Source organism: Alternaria arborescens, assembly GCF_004154835.1.
Source record: "Alternaria arborescens strain FERA 675 chromosome Unknown contig_26, whole genome shotgun sequence".
Taxonomy (NCBI): Eukaryota; Fungi; Ascomycota; class Dothideomycetes; order Pleosporales; family Pleosporaceae; genus Alternaria; species Alternaria arborescens.
In genome coordinates, this window is record NW_021167881.1 from 154,229 (window position 1) to 174,572 (window position 20,344).

The 20,344-nt window shown below is 52.9% G+C and overlaps 6 protein-coding genes across 6 annotated transcripts; 3 read left to right on the forward strand and 3 right to left on the reverse strand.

Annotated features, from left to right (window-relative positions):
• Nucleotides 1-252: 252 nt before the first annotated feature.
• Nucleotides 253-1,717, forward strand: AA0111_g9304 (Enolase; the record flags this gene model as incomplete). The annotated part of the gene is made up of 4 exons (XM_028655848.1): nucleotides 253-297; nucleotides 349-751; nucleotides 800-872; nucleotides 922-1,717. 4 exons carry the CDS (start codon nucleotides 253-255, stop codon nucleotides 1,715-1,717), a joined length of 1,317 nt encoding a protein of 438 aa, XP_028503135.1.
• A 949-nt stretch (nucleotides 1,718-2,666) lies between these two features.
• Nucleotides 2,667-3,159, reverse strand: AA0111_g9305 (hypothetical protein; the record flags this gene model as incomplete). The annotated part of the gene is made up of 2 exons (XM_028655849.1): nucleotides 2,667-2,711; nucleotides 3,100-3,159. 2 exons carry the CDS (start codon nucleotides 3,157-3,159, stop codon nucleotides 2,667-2,669), a joined length of 105 nt encoding a protein of 34 aa, XP_028503136.1.
• Nucleotides 3,160-6,803: 3,644 nt separating this feature from the next.
• Nucleotides 6,804-9,522, forward strand: AA0111_g9306 (hypothetical protein; the record flags this gene model as incomplete). Its single annotated transcript, XM_028655850.1, has 2 exons — nucleotides 6,804-7,746; nucleotides 7,805-9,522. 2 exons carry the CDS (start codon nucleotides 6,804-6,806, stop codon nucleotides 9,520-9,522), a joined length of 2,661 nt encoding a protein of 886 aa, XP_028503133.1.
• Nucleotides 9,523-10,605: 1,083 nt separating this feature from the next.
• AA0111_g9307 (Calcium-transporting ATPase sarcoplasmic/endoplasmic reticulum type) lies at nucleotides 10,606-13,799 on the forward strand (the record flags this gene model as incomplete). The annotated part of the gene is made up of 4 exons (XM_028655851.1): nucleotides 10,606-10,723; nucleotides 10,776-10,933; nucleotides 10,988-13,626; nucleotides 13,691-13,799. The coding sequence occupies 4 exons, from the start codon at nucleotides 10,606-10,608 to the stop codon at nucleotides 13,797-13,799; spliced, it is 3,024 nt and encodes a 1,007-aa protein (XP_028503134.1).
• A 708-nt stretch (nucleotides 13,800-14,507) lies between these two features.
• On the reverse strand, nucleotides 14,508-16,745 carry AA0111_g9308 (hypothetical protein; the record flags this gene model as incomplete). Its single annotated transcript, XM_028655852.1, has 1 exon — nucleotides 14,508-16,745. One exon carries the CDS (start codon nucleotides 16,743-16,745, stop codon nucleotides 14,508-14,510), a length of 2,238 nt encoding a protein of 745 aa, XP_028503130.1.
• An 847-nt stretch (nucleotides 16,746-17,592) lies between these two features.
• On the reverse strand, nucleotides 17,593-19,239 carry AA0111_g9309 (hypothetical protein; the record flags this gene model as incomplete). Its single annotated transcript, XM_028655853.1, has 1 exon — nucleotides 17,593-19,239. The coding sequence occupies one exon, from the start codon at nucleotides 19,237-19,239 to the stop codon at nucleotides 17,593-17,595; it is 1,647 nt and encodes a 548-aa protein (XP_028503131.1).
• Between the last annotated feature and the right edge of the window lie 1,105 nt (nucleotides 19,240-20,344).

Consider the following 20,344-nt stretch of genomic DNA (forward strand, 5'->3'; position numbering starts at 1 on the left):
GCGGGGCTGAATTCTGCTGAGCAACCCCTCCAAAACCTTGCTGGACTCTTAAGCTCTGGAACACCCCACCCAAACAAAACAACACCGACACTTGATCTTACACATACAACTAGTAAGTCGAATTTTCTGCTCGGCATCCTATCCGCGGCCGGACATTACTGCCCGCGCATCCGGTCGCCTTCTATATCTCCTGCCTTGCACTTTGCGGCTCCCCAACTCTCCAATTGACTCTCTCAACAGCAATCCTTCATCATGACCATCACCAAGATCCACGCCCGCTCCGTCTACGACTCTCGGGTACGTTTGCAGACATGTGTGCTTGTCAAGCTTCGTTGCTAACATCTCCAGGGTAACCCGACTGTCGAGGTTGACATTGTCACCGAGACCGGCCTTCACCGCGCCATCGTCCCCTCCGGTGCCTCCACGGGCTCCCACGAGGCTTGCGAACTCCGCGATGGAGACAAGTCCAAGTGGGGTGGTAAGGGTGTCACCAAGGCTGTCGCCAACGTCAACGACACCATTGCGCCTGCTCTCATCAAGGAGAAGCTCGACGTCAAGGACCAGTCCGCCGTAGACGCGTTCCTCAACAAGCTCGATGGCACCACAAACAAGACCAACCTGGGCGCCAACGCCATTCTCGGTGTCTCAATGGCCATTGCAAAGGCTGCCGCTGCCGAGAAGGGTGTACCTCTCTACGCACACATCTCCGACTTGGCTGGCACCAAGAAGCCCTACGTTCTCCCTGTACCTTGTAGGTGAACTGAAGTTGACAAGTAGAGGAATCTTACTGACTATGCAGTCCAAAACGTCCTCAACGGTGGCTCGCACGCTGGTGGCCGTCTTGCTTTCCAAGAGTTCATGATCGTTCCTTGGTAGGTCATCTTTCCGAATACAGTTCTAGCCCATACTGACGACCTCCAGTGAGGCCCCTACCTTCTCCGAGGCCATGCGCCAGGGAGCCGAAGTCTACCAGAAGCTCAAGGCCCTTGCCAAGAAGACCTACGGACAGTCCGCTGGAAACGTCGGTGACGAGGGTGGTGTTGCCCCTGACATCCAGACCGCCGAGGAGGCCCTTGACCTCATCACCAAGGCTATTGAGGAGGCTGGCTACACTGGCAAGATCAAGATCGCCATGGATGTCGCATCAAGCGAATTCTACAAGGCCGACGAGAAGAAGTACGATCTTGACTTCAAGAACCCCGACAGCGACAAGAGCAAGTGGCTCACATACGAACAACTCGCCGAGATGTACAAGTCCCTGGCTGAGAAGTACCCCATTGTCAGCATCGAGGACCCCTTCGCTGAGGATGACTGGGAGGCTTGGTCTTACTTCTTCAAGACCTACGACGGCCAGATCGTTGGTGATGACTTGACCGTCACCAACCCCGAGTTCATCAAGAAGGCCATTGAGCTCAAGTCTTGCAATGCTCTCCTCCTCAAGGTCAACCAGATCGGTACCATCACTGAGGCCATCCAGGCTGCCAAGGACGCTTTCGGCGCTGGCTGGGGTGTCATGGTTTCTCACCGCTCTGGCGAGACTGAGGATGTCACCATTGCCGACATTGTCGTCGGACTGCGATCCGGCCAGATCAAGACTGGTGCACCTGCCCGATCTGAGCGTCTCGCTAAGCTCAACCAGATCCTCCGTATCGAGGAGGAGCTTGGTGACAACGCCGTCTACGCCGGTAACAACTTCAGGACCGCCGTTAACTTGTAAGCGCTTCTTTTGCAGGGTCCGGTAGTGTTAGCGTTGTGAGGAAATGCGACGAATAATGAGTTAAGAGCAAAGGAAATATGTATACAAAATGCAACGATATATCCTACACCATGATTTTTTATTTCGCATCGAACACTGAAGCGACTACTGCTCTGCTTGCCATCAAGTTTAACTTGACCATAGCCTCAAGAAACACAATGCTGCAACAATCCCTGGAGCATTTTCGCACGAGGTAACTGCGCTTCCAGAGTTGGACTGCCGAGAAACTCAGATGTCAGCAGATCAGGTCAACTGCTATAGTCGTCGCAATTCTCCAACACAGTAGCCTCTTTGCTTCAAGCTGCCAGAGCTGGTATAAACGCAGCCTCACATGTCGAACCAATCCAAGCTACTCTCAGCAAGCCCGGCGGTATACAAATGCCAACTTCTGCACACTTCCCAAACATCAACACGAAAAAGCCTTCTGGGGCAGTAAACATAGATCTTCTGTGCCAGTCTGTAGTTCTGAACTCCTGGTAGTAGGTTCCATAGCATATGAGGATATGTCGTGGCTTGCAGCATCGGTAGAGGTCTGGAGGCATATTACTACAAGTGCAGTTGACAACTTGGAGGACGAATGTGCTCATCTGGACGATCATCTCCAAATAGAATGGTATGGTAGAAACATGTCCTTGCATTACTGCTGCCTGGTCCATTCTTCGATGACAATCTAGATCAAGTTCACCGCTCACAGAGCCATTGCAAAGAGTCTCAGACCTTACCCAGTTTGTTCATGTTACTTCTATCAATCATGCCCTCAGCTACTCCCATCTTTCTAGCCCCATCATCCCCGGTCGCCCAACAACTTCACATTCCGCCCTGTCCTCACACATAGGCCCAATACCGTTCCGGCTACTATACGCACAGCAGATCCAATCCCCACCACAGTAGTTTGGGACCCAGTAACCCGTTACATTGCAGTATCGGAAGCGGTCGCCGAAATGGTGGCATTGGGCTACACCAGGGAGGCACATGGGGTCAATTTGCCAGAGCGCTGTTGTGGTAGTAGCGGGGAAGGCGGCAACTGTGGTGCTGGCTGTTCTAGGGGAGGGAAACGTAGCCCAAGAGGATGTTTCGATGGTGGTGTTGGCGGCCGTCGTTGTTGTTGTTGCTGCTGTTGTTGGTGATAGTGCTGAAATAGTACAAGCGGACTTTGCGATGGCAGAGGCGATGGCGGTGGAGGGTATTAGGAGTATGATGATGGAGGTGGTGAAGGAGAGTTGCGGGACTGCGAATGATGGATGCATAATATTTTTTGGGGGGGAAGTAGGAGAGCAAGGAGAGTTTGAGTCCCGTATCAAGTAGGGCGATGGAAGCGTTGAATGTATTTGAGATGTACTTACCTGTTCACTTGTTTGACTTGGTAGAATGTGATAGCTGTTGTGTTTGTCATACGTACTCATACCGATGCTGATGTTGTGATCAAATGATATCACATCTTGAGCGAGGTGTCGACGTATACGTACGCTGGAACGACTTACTTGTGTTACCTTGTTCCACGTATCAAAAGGATACAGCCCTATCAAGCCTTGCAATGCTCATATATTGGGTGATTAGAAGCTACCGTCAAAGACATTTTGTAGCATTGCATTTCCAGTTTGTTGAGTGAGTGTAAAGACTTCGGTATTGTCACACAGGATCGTCTGTGCACCCTACGAATGATTTGAGATGATCTGTCCTACAGACAATGTGATTGAATGTGACTGTCTACTTCTTGATAAGACCGACCTTATCCCGACATCCACCGATTCTGTACAATATGCTTTAGTATATACTTCGACACCCAGAATAGGCAGAGGCAAGCTCGTCGAGTCTATCGATGTTTAACTTTGCGACACGCCGACTTTTCGATGCTCTGTGCATGGTGTAAGGGACACTCTCACGAAGCAGCCGAACAGGTATTCGGTCAAATCTCGGTGCTTATAGTAGTAGTGATTCGTGCCGCAAAAGACGTCGTGCTCTAACCTTGAGACGGTCCGGAACTCGGCACGTTCGCGGCCCGGACTGTGCAAGCCATCAACAGACCAAGTAGACACGATGGTATATAGTGGGATAGAGATGTTCTGGACTTTCCGTGGCTTCACGACAGCCACATTCGAAGTTCATGACGCAGTGCAATAGTCAGAGGCGCAAGGGGTGTGCAGGAGCTACCCAAAGTCTGTCAAAGTCTAGGCGTGTCATCATTGCTGTCTAGCTTTGGTCGGCCGAACAAAGTGCACTGTCGCCCTGAGCTTACCGTGCCTGCTTTGTGTCTTGGGCGGAGTGGCAGGGGACATCTTGCTCTGGAGCGGACCGCAGCCGTTTAAGATGTTGCGGCTCATGCGGTGTCGTTGACTGCAAAAACGATTCATTATTTGTGGGCATGAAGATTGCAATACCGTCTGGACTGCGCGTTCTCAATTAACTGATGTCAGCTGTCGATACAAGCGTATCATGTAGAGCACGGTCGTGAAGCCCTTGGTATCGATGAGACAGACCAGACGCCCGATATGGGTAGGTCCAGACCGTTGCCAAGAGTTTGGAGCAATGGGCCTGATGAATTAACATCGAACATGGGTGTCCATGTCGCCATGACAGCAGAGCGGATCTCCATTGTACTATGTATGTATTGTGAAGCCTCTTGCGTAGTTGCTCAACATGGAGAGCCTGGTGGTGATACCAGGCTTGCAGTAAAGGCGTGTAGCGGAAAAACCTTGGGGCGATGGTCTAGACATCTAGACGGCTCCGCGGGTAGAGCTTCTAGCGCGGCATGTCAGATGTGTACCATGGTTCATGTGCTTTTGGACTTGCAAGATATGACAAACCAAGATATCATAGTGTCGCTCATTCGGTGTCAACGCGCGTTGGCAGAGGCGTGATTGGCAAGCGCGTTGCTTTGACCCAATGAGTGGGTCGTGGATGTATGCAAGATCTTGAGGGATGACTGTAAAAATTCGACGATGTTCGCCTCACGATCTAGATGCTACGGCTGCCCGGCCGTGAGCTCGAAGAGTACCTCTCCACTCTCAGAGCAGTTGCGGTGAGAACCAAGACGCCGACATGTGCTGGAAAGGTCCTAGCAACGTGATGGAGCGGGTACTGGCAGCTTTCATGTTTTGTGGCTGCTCCTTCTGCAGTGGTCCGGTGCAGCTAGCGCCGGAAAATTGGGCAGCCGCACGCCAGGCGTCGAACATGTCGACAGCTCTCCTCAGATGTCAGCTTGGTAGCGGCAAGTATTCAGAGGCACGCACAGGTGATGTCGGTCAAGACAAAAGGGAAAACAAAAGGAAGAAGAGATGCATCAAGCTGACATGGCCAGCGCCCCTGCAGCGAGACAGCTAGAGAGGTCGATCGGCACACGGTGCACATCATTACTCGCATGGGAGCACGCCGTTCACGATGCCTTGTCGATCATGTTCTGATTAGTTGGCCAATGCTTGGTGCGACAGGTTCCCAAACAGGAGCACACCCACGGGGCCGGAAAAGTCGAAGACGTTGTTGCTGTAAGAAGACACCATGTAACGTTACTCTCGGCTCAGGCGTCTCGAGGGCCTTTGGACGTTGGCGAAAGTTAAGCCAACAGACTACGTGTGTGAATTTGAATATGGGACAGCGGAGGGACGGCGGGTGATTCGTCAGACCAGGCTGGATTATGGCTAGCGCGGGGAATAAGAGTAGCAAAAGACCGAGCATGCAGCCTGAGGCCTGGACTTGTAAAGATGACACGTTAATGTTTGCTCGAGGGCCGAATGCGCAGGTGGGCTGCAGAGGGACGGCGTCGCAGAGTGAAGCGGAAGCTGCGTCAACGGTGTCCAAAAAGAGGGCACTCTCAGGACAGGCGACTGGTCGTGAGGGTGTCGAAGCTTGCAGCGCGAGGGCAGCGATGGAAGACGGAAGCACGAGCAGACAGCAGAACAAAGAGCGCTAGGTTCTGTTTCGGCCGATCGTCGATCTGGTGTCGTGTAAGACGAGGCGCTAAGCCCGGTGTATCGTTGACCCTCTACCAGCACTGTGCGACGGCAGTGCGGCTTCATGGGGAAGCTACATGGACGCAGCAAACGGGCGCGGTAAGATGCGTAGGCGGAGCTGGAGCCGCTGACGTCAAGCAGGAGGAAGGGCCGCGAGCTGCGAGTGCGGCTGTGTCGAGGCGCGGATGCTGTGTACATGTTAGGCAGTTAGCAGTGATTAGCAGTGTTAGCAGTGGTTAGCAGTTGTTGAGCAGTCGGCGGTAGCTTTTGGCCGCCACAATAAAGCATATGCTCTGGATGGGCAAAAAAGCAAGACGAGGGCGAAAAGCGTAATTGGCATGTTCGCATTATCCGGATTGGACCGCTGGGCGGGCGGACAGTAATCGTCATGGCGTAGGGCCAGGCGTCAAGGTCGGCGGTGACTGCAGACTGTGTGCGGGCGAGGTTTGCATAGGGGCCGAAGCGGAAGGGGCTACTGGGGTAGCGCTGGAAATCGTGCAGGAGCGACCGGGAGCCGAGTGCGTCTAGACTGTTCCAGCAGGCGCGACCCATTGTGTGTGCTGACCGAAGCCACCCAGGGTCCCTCGACGCTCAGCATCAATGTGCCGCCATTCATCACGACGACCGTGGGAGGGGAGCGGTATGGCAGGCGGACGGGCAGCACGACGAGCCTCAACTCGAAACGTAGACACGAGCTGGGGCCCACGGTGGTTTTGACCGCGTGCAGGCAAACAGCAGCGCAGCCGACTGTCACTACCACCCAACGGGGGCGGGCCTGGAGGGTGCAAGGACGCGCAAAGCCATGGCTCCGGGTCAGGTTCTAGATCGTCCACCAGCCCTCTTATGTGCGACTCTAGCAAAAGACCAACCATATCGCTGACTGCCCGCCGTGCCTGCCATTTCTCGCCTTCCTTCTCTCTGTCCCGCACATCACGCATTCCTCGCCCTCCCACACACCGTTACTAATCCGCTTCCGCATGCATTTCCGACTTCCTTCGTAGCCCTCTGCATATCGTTGTCCAACTTCGCACTTCGTCTGACCGACACCCCTGTGCCCATCCTGGACGCCCGTGCTGATTGCCCGCATGGGATTCTGAAAGATGGAGGGACTTACTACCATCCCACCTGATATAATCGAGCGCCAGTCGCTCTGCTTCTCCCGCCCAGAGCCAGGCATGGTCGTGCAACAAGGAGAGAACGGCTTCAGAGAAGAACTGTCACAGCTATATGTCCCCGCAGAGAGCAACGCCGCCGAGCAACTCGTCAAACTAAAGGACTCTCTCCGCAAAGCCGACACCGACAGCTTCTGGATCCAGCTCACCCAAGGCCTCGCCAAAATTGCCGATGCTCAGTACGCTTTTGTGTCCAAGAGAATCCTGGTTGATGATAAGAATGTTGCTGTCGAATTGCCCCCCATTGGAGAGCCTGGAGCATGCCTCATGGGCGAGGCCTTTTACATCAACGACGACCATGGCAACGGACCCGGCCATCTGAGAAACTTCAAATACCATGCCTACCAATGTCCGTGTGCCTACATGAAGCACGACAAGGTCTTCATCATTCCCGAAAGATTAAACGATTTCATCCTCGACAACCCAAATGACCTGATCATTCCAGGAGAGGCTTACCTTGGAATCCCTTTGTTTGCCGAGGGAAAGTGCTTCGCTCATTTCGGTGTCATGTGGGGAAAAGAGGGCGCAGCTCGTCGTGTGTTGAGCTGGGGGTTCCTCGAAATGCTGTTCCATAGCCTGGAAGACATGATTCTAGAACGCGTATTGGAAGGCAACGAGTTTGCAAAGTCAGCAGAATCAATTCAAGCCGAGATACCCAGGATCGTGCCGCACAGAGCCGTCTCGGCGGCTCAATCGTTGAAGCCCTACGCCCGGAGCTTATCCCATGAATTAAGGACGCCAATGCAGGGCGTTGTTGGTATGCTGGATGTTATGATGGCAAACGTAAAAGAAGCATCAGAATCATTGCAGCTCGAATCACGGACCCGTGAGATACTCGACACACTCAGGGAGAACATTGAAGCTGTCCAAGGTGTGTAACAACTCGTTGAAGAACCTGTAGTGATGGCTCCATACTGATGCTACTCTAGACAGCTCAAGACGTGCAGTCGAGGCAGCCGATAATGTCGTCCATGCCTACGACATGAACATGGGTGTTCCAGAGACCCCACTTTCGCCACTCGACAAGACTCCGGACCAGTGGAACACTTTCTGGCGTGAGATGCGACCCGATTTGATGATCACTGGTAACGACATGCGTGCTCCATTACGCGGCATCAAGAGGAGGAGACACGAGGTTTCTTGGGCAGACCATGCCAACAAGACACGCGTTGCCAAAAATGCTCGCCAACGAGTTCGAGACACCTTTTCAGAGGAGCCCCCCAAGCGCGGCACTAAGTCGTGCCCCCCAGACGCAAGCGCTCTGGAACTAGACCGACTGGACCACACCTGCTCGCATGGAACCTCGTTAGGCAAGTGCGATTCAACCACCTCGCCCATCTTCGCATCCGAGCATTCCAAAGTTCCTGGTCTCCGACATACCAATCTAAGAGAAGTGCTTCAATACGTCATTAACGATGCGCTCAAAGTGGGAGGAAGGCCGGATTCCGCCATTGCTGAGGCTACCGACACAGGAGAGCGCATTGAAGTCCGAACACGTAGCTCAAACGGAGAGGCACATACTAAATGGATCGAGTGGACCGTCTCTGCCGATGTCCCAGAGACGATTGTCATCGATGAACGGGATCTCGCCAAGATGGTCTCCTGCCTCGCTCTTAATGCTATCAAGTTCACACAGGATGGATCCATCACACTTCAAGCGACACTCAGCGCAAAGGGCCGTTACATTGTCATCAATATCAAAGATACTGGCTCTGGCATCCCCGCAGCTTTCCTACCTAACCTGTTCAAACCATTCTCGAGAGAAGACGATTCGATGACACGACAGAGTGAGGGACTGGGTCTTGGTCTAATGGTCGCCAAGGGGATTGCAAGGAAACTAGGTGGTGATCTCTTCTGTCTCCGTTCGCATGTTTCTGGGCCAGGGAGAGGGTCGGAATTCGAAATGAGAGTCCCGCTTACCCCAGGCGAGATTTGCAGTCGCCCTGCAACGCCTTTTGGATCCCCTACACTTTCCATCAAATCCCGCATGTCTATCGATCCGGAAGTACCCCACCTGGACCTCGGCCGTGGCCCCGTCACTCCTCCCTTAAGTTCTGAATCATTCAAGAGTGATCGCGAACGTCAGCCGCCAATTACACCTGTCATCACTGTCCGCTCTGCAACATCGCCAGAAGATATCGGCCTCGCTACCCCCCGCCGCACCTTGTCTCCTCCCCGACAACAACAACACGCCACTCGCGCTCTATCTTCAGAGAGGGACGTTGTGCCATCTGATCTGGGCGTTCAACTGCCTCTGAACATTCTAGTCGTAGACGACAACGCCATCAACCGACGTGTGCTGGTAAGCATGCTGGGTAGACTGGGCTACAAGAACATCACTACGGCATTCAACGGTAACGACGCCGTTGAGACTGTTCGTCGCAATGCTCTCGGCCCGGCGACTGAGTCCTTTGACGTTGTCCTCATGGACCTTTGGATGCCGTTGTTGGACGGCTTCCAAGCCACTGAGGTGATCCTGAAGATGCCAGAGCTTGAGCGGAAGCCGACCATTTTGGCGGTGAGCGCGGACATTACAGACGCCGCTCTTGACAAAGCAGTGAAGAGCGGCATGAAAGGCTTCGTCACCAAGCCCTTCATCACACGAGATATTGCCCGATTGATTCGGACATACTGCGCAAGCCAATAAGCTTGCCACTTTTACTTCTCCCACGGCGCTCTAGCTGCCTGGTTCTATTCACGTTATACACATTATAGTTGTACACCATATAGGTGATCATGTTAGAAAGCGGGCATGATTGGATCGGACTGGGTACACGACGATCACGATAGCATTTGACCAGCCCTTTGGAGGGCCTTTGTTTTGCGGCGTTCAACGAGCGGGATACCTATGGTGGGCTATAATACCCTTTGATGAATTTTGCATGTTGGGATGACCTTGGTTATGGGTTACAGTAGCATATGCAGGCTACTCGAATACAACGAAACGTTAAACATTTTACTCAATCATTCCTCGACCCACAAGTGACTCTGCAGTGATGACGACGCGTTGCTTGGTGAGGCTCTGTTCAGACCCGGATTGCCGAGCTAGACCCGCAGGCACGGCAGTCTTGCCCAGGTGAGGTGCAGTGGTGATGTCGAAGGTGGGGGCCTTGAATCGTGGGGCATGGCCGCCGAACAGGCCGAGCACAGCACGTTGTCGGAATCTGCCCGCACCCCATGCATTTCAGACTCGCTGCGAACGGCGCAAACCCCAGATTTTCACCAGCCACAATTGACTGCAAGTGAAATGACACCGATCAAAGGGAAACTCGAAGATATGGACGAATTGGAAGCGACTTGGGCGAAACGTGGTTATCGGCGAAAAGTGGCTGGTGAGCATGCGCCACAGCACTAGCCCCTTGCGCTTGCGGGTCGATTAGAGGACAGATTTCTTGGGACGCGCCGAAGTCGAGACAAGTGCTGTTGCGCCGCCAGTACAGCCGTTTCTGCCGTGGACAATCGCAGAATCTTCTATCGTCTTCTCCTGCGACTTTACTTGCGCCAGGAAAATACAGTCCCTCCCTTTGTGCTTGAAGTAATCACGCGAAGGTTGTCAAAGTTCCTCTCAACGTCATAGGCGAAGATACCTGCGACTTGCGAGCCTCGACATTTCTAGAACCGACATATCCCTGCGAACAACACTACCGCACAACGATTGAGCCACCAGACAGCGTCTCGTTGAACAAGTGGTGTATTGAGCGAAAATAAGCCGGTGATCAGAGCAGTGGGCATGGAGAATGCGTACACCAAGACGCCCGCTGAGGCGCTGAAGTATTTCCAGGTCGAGGAGCAGAAAGGTCTCAGCGCACAGCAGGTGCAAAGCGCGAGGGAGAAGCATGGAAAGAATGGTGTGTTACTATTCCCCTAGACCGCGACGACGACTGCTGACACAGAGAACAGCGCTGCCAGAAGACCCACCAACACCCATCTGGGAGCTCATCCTCGAGCAGTTCAAAGATCAGCTTGTCATCATCTTGCTAGGCTCGGCAGCAGTGTCGTTTGTACTGGCCCTCTTCGAAGAGGAAGAAGGCTGGACCGCATTCGTGGACCCGGCAGTTGTACGTATCAGGCGACGACCTTACATGTACTTGCGCTGACTTGCATGCCTACAGATCCTCACCATCCTTATTCTAAACGCCGTCGTCGGAGTATCGCAAGAAACTAGCGCCGAAAAGGCCATTGCAGCCCTCCAGGAATACTCAGCCAACGAAGCGAAAGTCGTACGTGACGGACATGTCAAACGCGTAAAGGCCGACGAGCTGGTCCCCGGAGATGTCATCTCGGTCACAATCGGTGACAGGATACCCGCTGATTGCAGGATCCTGTCCATTTCTAGCAACAGCTTCAACATCGACCAGTCCATCTTGACTGGAGAGAGCGAGAGTGTATCCAAGGATACCAGGGCCGTCAAGGATGAGAACGCTGTCAAGCAGGATCAGGTCAATATGCTCTTCTCGGGTACTACGGTTGTTACGGGGCATGCGACTGCGCTGGTAGTCCTGACCGGTGGTAACACGGCGATTGGAGACATCCACGAGAGCATCACGGCACAGATCTCACAGCCCACCCCCCTCAAGGAGAAGCTCAACGACTTCGGCGACCAGCTCGCAAAGGTCATCACGGCTATCTGCATCCTCGTCTGGCTCATCAACATTGGCAACTTCAACGATCCTTCGCACGGCAGCTTCACCAAAGGCGCCATCTACTATCTCAAGATCGCCGTTTCTCTCGGTGTCGCTGCTATTCCCGAAGGTCTGGCCGTCGTCATCACAACTTGCTTGGCTCTGGGAACGCGCAAGATGGCTGCAAGAAACGCCGTTGTGCGAAGCCTGCCTTCTGTCGAGACACTTGGTAGCTGCAGCGTCATTTGCTCCGACAAGACAGGTACTCTTACCACCAACCAGATGAGCGTCAACAAGATGGTCTTCCTCAACGAACAAGGTAGTGGCCTCGAAGAATTTGATATTGAAGGCACCAGCTTCGCCCCTGAGGGTCAGGTCTCCCTCCGTGGCAAACCCCTTGAGAACCTTGCTGCTCAATCCGACACCGTTCGCCAGATTTGTGAAGTTACCGCGCTTTGCAACGACGCAGCCCTTGCCTACGACTCCAAGAACGGTACTTACAACCTTGTCGGTGAGCCTACCGAGGGTGCTCTCCGCGTCTTAGTTGAGAAGGTTGGCACTCCAGACATTGCCCATAACGCGACCCGCGCCAGCACCTCGCCCGAAGGACTTCTCGATTTCTCTACCAAGCACTACGAAAGCCACTACCCCCGCCTAGCCACCTATGAGTTCTCTCGCGACCGTAAAAGCATGTCCGTTCTAGTCAAGAATGGTAACTCGCAGAAACTACTCGTCAAGGGCGCCCCGGAATCGATTCTTGATCGTTGCACCAATGTCATTGTCGGCAAGAACGGAAAGAAGATGCCCATGAGCAAGCAACTTTCTACCCTTATCAACAAGGAAATTGTCGAGTACGGCAACCGCGGTCTTCGTGTCATTGCTGTAGCGTCTGTTGAAGACATTGAATCGAACCCACTTCTGGCAAAGGCTAAGACTACCAAGGAATACACCCAGCTGGAGCAGAAGATGACGCTCATCGGTCTCGTCGGCATGTTGGACCCTCCCCGCCCTGAAGTCCGCGACTCAATCGCCAAGTGCCGCTCCGCTGGTATCCGTGTTGTAGTCATCACTGGAGACAATCAGAACACTGCCGAGTCCATCTGCCGTCAAATCGGTGTCTTTGGCCCCAATGAAGATCTCACTGGCAAGTCTTTCACAGGTCGCCAATTCGATGACCTTTCCGAGTCCGAGAAGATGGAAGCCGCCAAGCACGCCAGCCTCTTCTCCCGCACTGAGCCAACACACAAATCCAAACTCGTCGACCTTCTCCAACAAGCCGGTGAGGTTGTTGCTATGACTGGTGACGGTGTCAACGACGCGCCTGCTCTCAAGAAAGCTGATATTGGTGTTGCTATGGGCTCCGGAACCGATGTAGCCAAGCTCGCCGCGGACATGGTGCTTGTAGACGACAACTTTGCCACCATCGAAGGTGCCGTTGAAGAAGGTCGTTCCATCTACAACAACACTCAACAGTTCATCCGCTACCTCATCTCTTCCAACATCGGAGAAGTCGTCTCTATCTTCCTGACTGCCGCTATGGGTATGCCTGAGGCTCTGATCCCTGTTCAACTCCTCTGGGTCAATCTCGTCACCGATGGTCTCCCCGCTACCGCTCTCTCTTTCAACCCTCCAGACCATGATGTAATGAAGCGCCAACCCCGCAAGCGCGACGAGCCTCTCATCAGTGGCTGGTTGTTCTTCCGCTACATGGTTATTGGTACCTACGTCGGCGCTGCGACTGTCGGTGGCTACGCGTGGTGGTTCATGTTCAATAGCGATGGGCCCCAGATCTCCTTCTACCAGCTCCGCCACTTCCACCGCTGCTCGACCCAGTTCCCTGAGATTGGTTGTGAGATGTTCAGCAACTCGTCTGCCCAAGCTGCCTCTACTGTTAGTCTGAGCATTTTGGTCGTCATCGAGATGCTCAATGCCATGAACGCGTTGAGCAGCTCAGAGAGTCTGCTTACATTACCGCTTTGGGAGAACATGATCCTTGTTTATGCCATTTGTTTGAGCATGGCTCTGCACTTTGCACTTCTCTACGTCCCATTCCTGCAAGGGCTGTTCAGCGTCATCCCGCTGGACGGCAACGAGTGGAAAGCGGTCATGGCGATCAGCGCGCCAATCATGTAAGTCACATTTCACGCCTTGTGCCAAAGGCTACAGAATGAGCAATCGCTAACATGTTTTCAGCATCATCGACGAGGGCCTCAAGTTCCTCGAACGCAAATTCTTCATCCAAAAGGGTAATGAGAAGTTGGAGCTCGCTGAACAACAGAACGGCAGGGCGAAGAAGGACTAGATGTTCTCTTCCTCTTCTTTTCCCTCTCGCTCGCTGAAACGCGCTGACGGACGTCCACATCTCCGATCCGATCTAGTCAAAGAACGCATATCATGATCACTTTGCATATAGAAGCAAGAGGTGGGACAGCAAGGAGTCAAAGAAGCAGCGAGGAGAGGAGTGTTTTGATACCTTTTGCATGAGATTAGGAGTTTTTGCTTTGTTCAAAGACAAGTGGTAGATGTAGATGTAAACAACATGAATAGAGCAACAGTCACGCCACAGCCGAATGAGTATATGTGGGTACTGAATGTATTTCGAGAGTGTTGTAGGTGCAAGAGCTGGGGTAAACTGGCGATATTCAGACCGTTATCGGAACACGGATGCGGCTCTCCAATGTCCGTGGCAAATCATCTCGCCTATCTACTGTATCCAGTCGTAAACTAACAAGGAAGACTAGTATATGAGGGCACCGAGGCGACACTCGGTATCCATATGGATGTGACGGTAACGTGACTAACCTAGGCAACATCTGCGAAGCTCTAGTCAAACTTGAATAGATTCCGCCAGGCAAGCCCAAGCCATACCCGAGGAGGTCCCATCAATGCAAACATCTCGCTGACTCTACCTCTGCCCACCGGTAGCCCACATTCCAGATAACCTTTCTCATTTCCTACACCGACCAACCATGAACTCACACCAACCACTTCACGACTCCATACTTCCACATCAACGACCTTCATACTTGGCAATCAACTTCCTTCCCTCCTTTTCCAACTCATCAACCGTCGGTTCCCAGACAACCGCCTTCTCATTCACTCCCAGAAACTCCCAGACGCCCACTCCGGCCTTTGTCTTCCCCTCCTTGCCCTTTCCCTTTGCCGCCTTCATCTCTCCAGCCGACTTGCCATTGAGAATCAGGTGCAAATCAACTCTCAGCTTCAAGTAACCATTACCCAAGAACATGACGTCCATTCTATACCGCTCAGCAACTGTCTTGAGCGTGATGGTGCGGAACGAAGCGTGGGGTGGGGCTTCGAACGCTTGGATCGGGTACGGCATGGAACGAGGTGGAATAGAGAGACGCGCTGTATAGGCTCCCGACATGGGGTTTAGACCGGCGATGGAGGTGATGTTCAAAGTGCGTTGACCGAACCCGTACTTGTCGACATGGGTAGCGGTGTACTTGGGGCAGTAGAGCTTGAACGTTCCTTCGATGGAGCCCAGCGGTATGGGGATGCGTGTCAAGATGCTGTAGCGCAGGAAGGTGGACGCGGCTTTGACGCGCGCAATGTCAGACGCCGTATTCTCGGTTTCGGTTTCATTTGTGATGATCACTTTGAATGCTGAGGTGTCGTCGGAACGTTGGAGCTGGAGCAGTTGCTCAGATTTGGCCGAGCACCCTGAGGCTTGTTTCAAGCAAGGGAGGGTACCTGCTGCTTCGCTGTCGGAGAGCCACTCGTCATACTCGTCAAGGTATGCTGCCTCATCGGTAAAATTGACGGTTCGGCGGGAAGCCGTGAATGTGCTAGAGAAAGTGGCAAGATTGGCTTCGTCATGCTTTTCAATGTGCTTCTTCTTGTTGTTGAAGGGAGAGATCTCGTTGCTGGGACGTGTGTATGGTTTATTTGGACGCATTAACATGTCGCGAATGGTCCTTGATGTGGTGGAGGAGCTGCTAGAAGAAGTGCTAGGTGCCTCGCTAACGGAACGACGGCCTCGAGGACGCGGCTTCGGAGTGTCTCTGAGAGGTTCTTTGAACCGCATGAGGTTCGCAGTGGTAAGACTGTCGACCTGACTATTGGTGAGCGGGTTCACGGAACCTTGGCTGCCAACAATGCGCTTTCGGGCCTCTGGGGATTTGGTGTCAATCATGAGGGGAATTTCGGGAGAAGACTCAAGGGTGCCAGGAGCTTTGCTGGTTTCCTTGGACGTGGTAACTGCGGGTCTGAGACTAAACGGGATTGCTTGTACGCGAGGAGTGGTTGCAGGTGTACGGCTCATTTGTGAGAGAGGGGTCTCGCTGACAAGGACTTCAGACTCTCGAAGGTCTACCTTGTTCTTCTTTGTCGGTGACTCGCTCACACTGCGCGTCAACGCACCAAGAGACTTCTGAGGAAGTGGAACTGGTGTGCTCTTCGGCTCGGTAGGCAGGGCTGATGCGACCGACGGAACTGGTATTGGTGTCTTGCTGACCTTGGACACATTTTCCTCGTTGGAAGCCACAGGTGTTTTCTCCAGCTTCTGCCTCTTGGCCTTGCGCTTGATCTCGTCAGACTTGATGGCCTTCTTCGTAGTATCGCTGGCCTTGGGTATCTCAGTCTCAATAGTCTTAGCAATGGCCTTCTTGCCCGAACCCACTGGTCTTCCTGGCTTATTTCTGGGCGACTCAGTAGGTTTAGCGTTCTCATTGATCTGCTGGTCGAAGATAGAGGCGAGGCGAGCAAGGGACTTCTTATTGTCTTCCATGTTCTTCTTGAAGTTGGGGCCGAGCCAATTGTCGGCGTCAGCGAGACCTTTGCCAGTGACAGCTGGACTGTCAACAGGTACCTCGGTCTCTCTCTTCCGCTTCTTCGCAGCAGAAACTGGAGTTCCGTCCGGGCCTTTCTCTCTCTTCTTATAAGGACCACGTGGACCGTCCCTGCCATTCTTGACGGGCGTGGCGGTGGGTGTCGGGTCGACTGGCGGGGTGTTCTGCTTCTCTTTCAGCTTTCCTGTTTCCGCAGCAGCCATAGCTGCCTTGGCTTCCTTCTTCAGTTTCCTAGCTTCTTTCCTCTCACGCTTCTCGCGCTTTCGCTGAGCCCTTTCATTGTTGACAAAATCGTCTGTCGTGCTGTCGTTCGTCGTAACGCGCGCCGGCTTCTCCGCCTCTTTGAAGTCCATGCTGTTGAAAGATTGACGCTTCATTGAGGTGCCTTGGCCAACGACATGATGTTTTGGGATTCGGTAGAGTCCCTTGGGCGGCATAGTCGTAATCACCAGTGGTATCTAAAGCGTAGCTCTGGCTGGGAAAACTTCGTTCGATGGTGTGGCTTGGTGCTGTTGTTGTTGCTGTCGCGACCCGACTGGGCGTAGGAGGCAAACAACTGCAACTGCGCGGGTGCGTACCGAAACCCAATTATCTAAACTGAGTTAGAGCGATCGCGTTAGAACAAAGCTCGAAAGTCGTTACCTTAAGTTTTGGTAAATGAGTTGACGGTGGTGTGAGAGGACGGTAAAGACGACGTGGGCCAGAGGACATCGCAAGGTGGGCCCAACCTCGAGGTGAAGGTGAGGATTTAGGCACGAAGTCACCTTCACCGTGAGTATGAGAAAACTGAGCAATGGCGAAAAGCATAAATAGAAGTGCGTAGAGATTAGAGTCTTTACTAAATTGTAGCATCTTTGAGAATGCTTCCGGATTTCCAATGGGATCACGTCGTCCTTAAGGATGATCAGCCAAATACAGCGAAATAAACTCTGTGCACATCAAGTCCCGAATCGCACATGCGGGTATGGAGGGGACATATTTGGTAGAACAGGTATAACAAAATGGCTCATGACCTTAGGATTCGTTGGACATTCTGAAGATACTCAGTGAGCTTTGATATATCAAGCAACCCATCGTGAAACTGTGGTAACCACAAAACTAACCAAATACCTCAGGCTCCATGCTTTGCAAACGCAATGAGTATATACAGATTGACCTCGAAATGGCTACAAAACTACAACACAACTATATTAATACCCTCTCCTGTGAGCGTACCTATGCTATTCGAACTCACAACTATCCTTTGAAGTCACTAGACAATCTAAACACCCCCACTAAACAGCCTTATAATCCCGGCGCATGCGCAAAGTTCCTGATGTCCTTTGTCTCAATTCGTCCCACAGCAGGATACATATCATGCCGATCGATATAACTATTTGCCGTCTTGATATTCTCCAACCCATCTTTGCTTCCCTCGCTCTTCGCTGTATCAACCTGCACTAGTGCGTTCTTATCCATATCGGCATCGAAATTGGGCAGTCCATTTCTTTCAGGGAAACTAGTTACCTCACCACCGTTTTCTTGGATGGGAGGAATATTCACCATGTCTCCGTGGTCAAGGCTGAGCTTGCGGACGCGAGAGTCGAGATTTGATGGTGGGGTCTGTGGTGTGCTATCGCTGGGTATTGCGCTGAGCGACTTGGACCGCACGGCCTGGAGAGTGTTGGAATCTTCTGAGGTTTGGTTTGGTGCTTCGCCTGCGGAGAGGGAGCGTTGGGGGTCTACAGTTGGTGTGTGTGGAACACTGTTTGAGCGCTGCTTCTCATGTGCAGTTTTGCTGCTCTTGGACCAGGACTTGAATTTGAAGGCCGAGAGCCAGCCTGGGCGCTTTTCTTTGCCTGCATTTGGATTTAGGGCGCGTTCAGCGGCAAGTTGGATATGAGATTTTGCTTCCGGTTTGGAAGGTTTGGATCCGGCGGTGGGTGTAGGCACGGGCGCAGGCGCAGGCGCAGGCGCTGAGCGGATGTCGTAGTCTGACTTCCGGCGCGCACCTGCTGCGTCCATGTTAGGTTCTGAGAGGCCTAACACAGCGCGATTTCGAGCAAGATTTGATTCTTTGACTTCTTCGCTGATGTACTGCATGGCTTTGTCGATGACTTCAATGTACTCTGGATAGTCGACTACACAGGCTTCGCGAATCAAACGCAGTTTCTCCCAATCCTGTCGCACTGCTGGACCTGTCAGGTCTGGGTGCCACCCCATGCTCTTGAGATCGGAACGAATTCCACGGTCAACCTGCTCTTTCACGCCCATGAGATCGATGAGAGCATCGACTTCGGTGCGTACAACTTTGACGTACTCGCTGAAGCGTGTGGTGTCCTTGACCGTCCAATGGGAGGTCGTCATGCTGAGGTTGCGCTTTAGACTGGCTCGCGCACCTGTCTGATTTAGGAGATCTTTCAGCAGGGTGTACTTCTCGCGGAAGCCTTCTAATCGGTTCGTGTCTAGTGCTGGATATTCGAGGCGCGAGAAAGTCTTTGGACTCTTCAAGCCGTAAACATTCATCAGTTCGTCTCGCGACATGCTACTTGGGCGTCCCGCAATCTCATGGAGCGCCCTGCGGACTTTCGCATTGATGACCTCCTCGTCAAGCCTCGAATCTCTGACGCCAAAGTGTACAGGCACATGTGGATCTGGATTTGTGATACCAGGATGGCTGGGTATCATGTGTCGTGCAATTGTCGCGGGTGGCGCAGTTATACCCACGGCATCGCCAAAGATCAGCAACCTGCCCTGTTGTAGGCCAAGTTTCGCAAGCACAACCTTTTGCGCATGGTCCTGATCTTTTGAGGGATGGATGAGGTTGAAAGCCTCAACACAGGTGCTGAATTGGGTCGCGAGAGAGAAGACGTCGGTGAGGACCTGGGCCTTGGACTTCCCTCCGGCTGGGTCTGTTGATTCGACGAAGTCGGTCGTACTTTTCGTCGTCATGTTGGCGGGGTAGGTTTCGATGTCCAGCTAACAAGGTACCGATGGTAGAGCGGATGAGGGTGTCGCGCTGCAGAAGCTTGTGCGCAAGCTGAAGGAAAATCAGGATGCATCACGGATCAGGTCAAGTCGATATTCATTGCATGTGCGCATGACGTCTGGGGGGAGAGACCAATATCCAGCTGTGGCGCAGCCGCGTGCAACAAGGAAGCGGGGCAAGGATCGGCAAGCCGTTTATCCTCACTTGGCTTTCCTAGCATCGTCTTCATTCGTGAAAATAGGCCAGTATCCGCAACCAAGCAATGCAACAATGTATGCCACGCCTTTTCCTGCAGATTCCATCTGTTTTCGACGCCACACGTGTCCAACGCCAGGCCAGACAAATGCCTCACTGCTCGGCCTGTCACTTTGTTGGGAATGAACGTGCGACCGCAAATTTGGCTGCCAAAATTTTCACCGTCTTTCGCTGCGTAGCTCGCGATCTAGATTGTGTAGTCACCTCGGGTACTTATCTAGATTTTCTCACAACAGAAAAGACGCGATAAAGATTATTCGATGATTTAGGAATGATATGGGCCCCAGTATGCGTCGCGTCGTACTGCACCCGGAATACAGGGCTCGCGGCCTTCGTTGAAAGGTCCTGAACAAGAGACCGTCGCATTACTGGAACCGTTCGCTGCTCGCACGTATCGTGCGCGATACCTTGTGACCTGGCGCACTCTGCTCTAGTTGAACTTCAAGCTCACGCCCCTTGCGGCAGTTTGACACAGACGATAGACCATCATAGGTTCTAAAGCGCAATGCATCGTCCATAAGGCATGACACGCAAACTAAGCGGCCCGGACGGTAGTATCCATGATTACGTCGCTCAGCGTCCATCCGTACCTGCGTATGCGTGCGTAGCGTCGCCTAGTTCAAAGCGTTTTTCGCAACGGCGCAGCATCGGCATGGAAGATGATGAGTTCAACGCAGCACCTGCGTTTTGTTCGACTAGAACAATGCTGTATGTGAAAGTAATGTCGATATGTAGACAGAACACAAGCGGCTGGCGGTTTGGCCTCTGCAAATTCGGCCGTCTCGTTCGCTAGCGGCTATGCGGTATAGGACC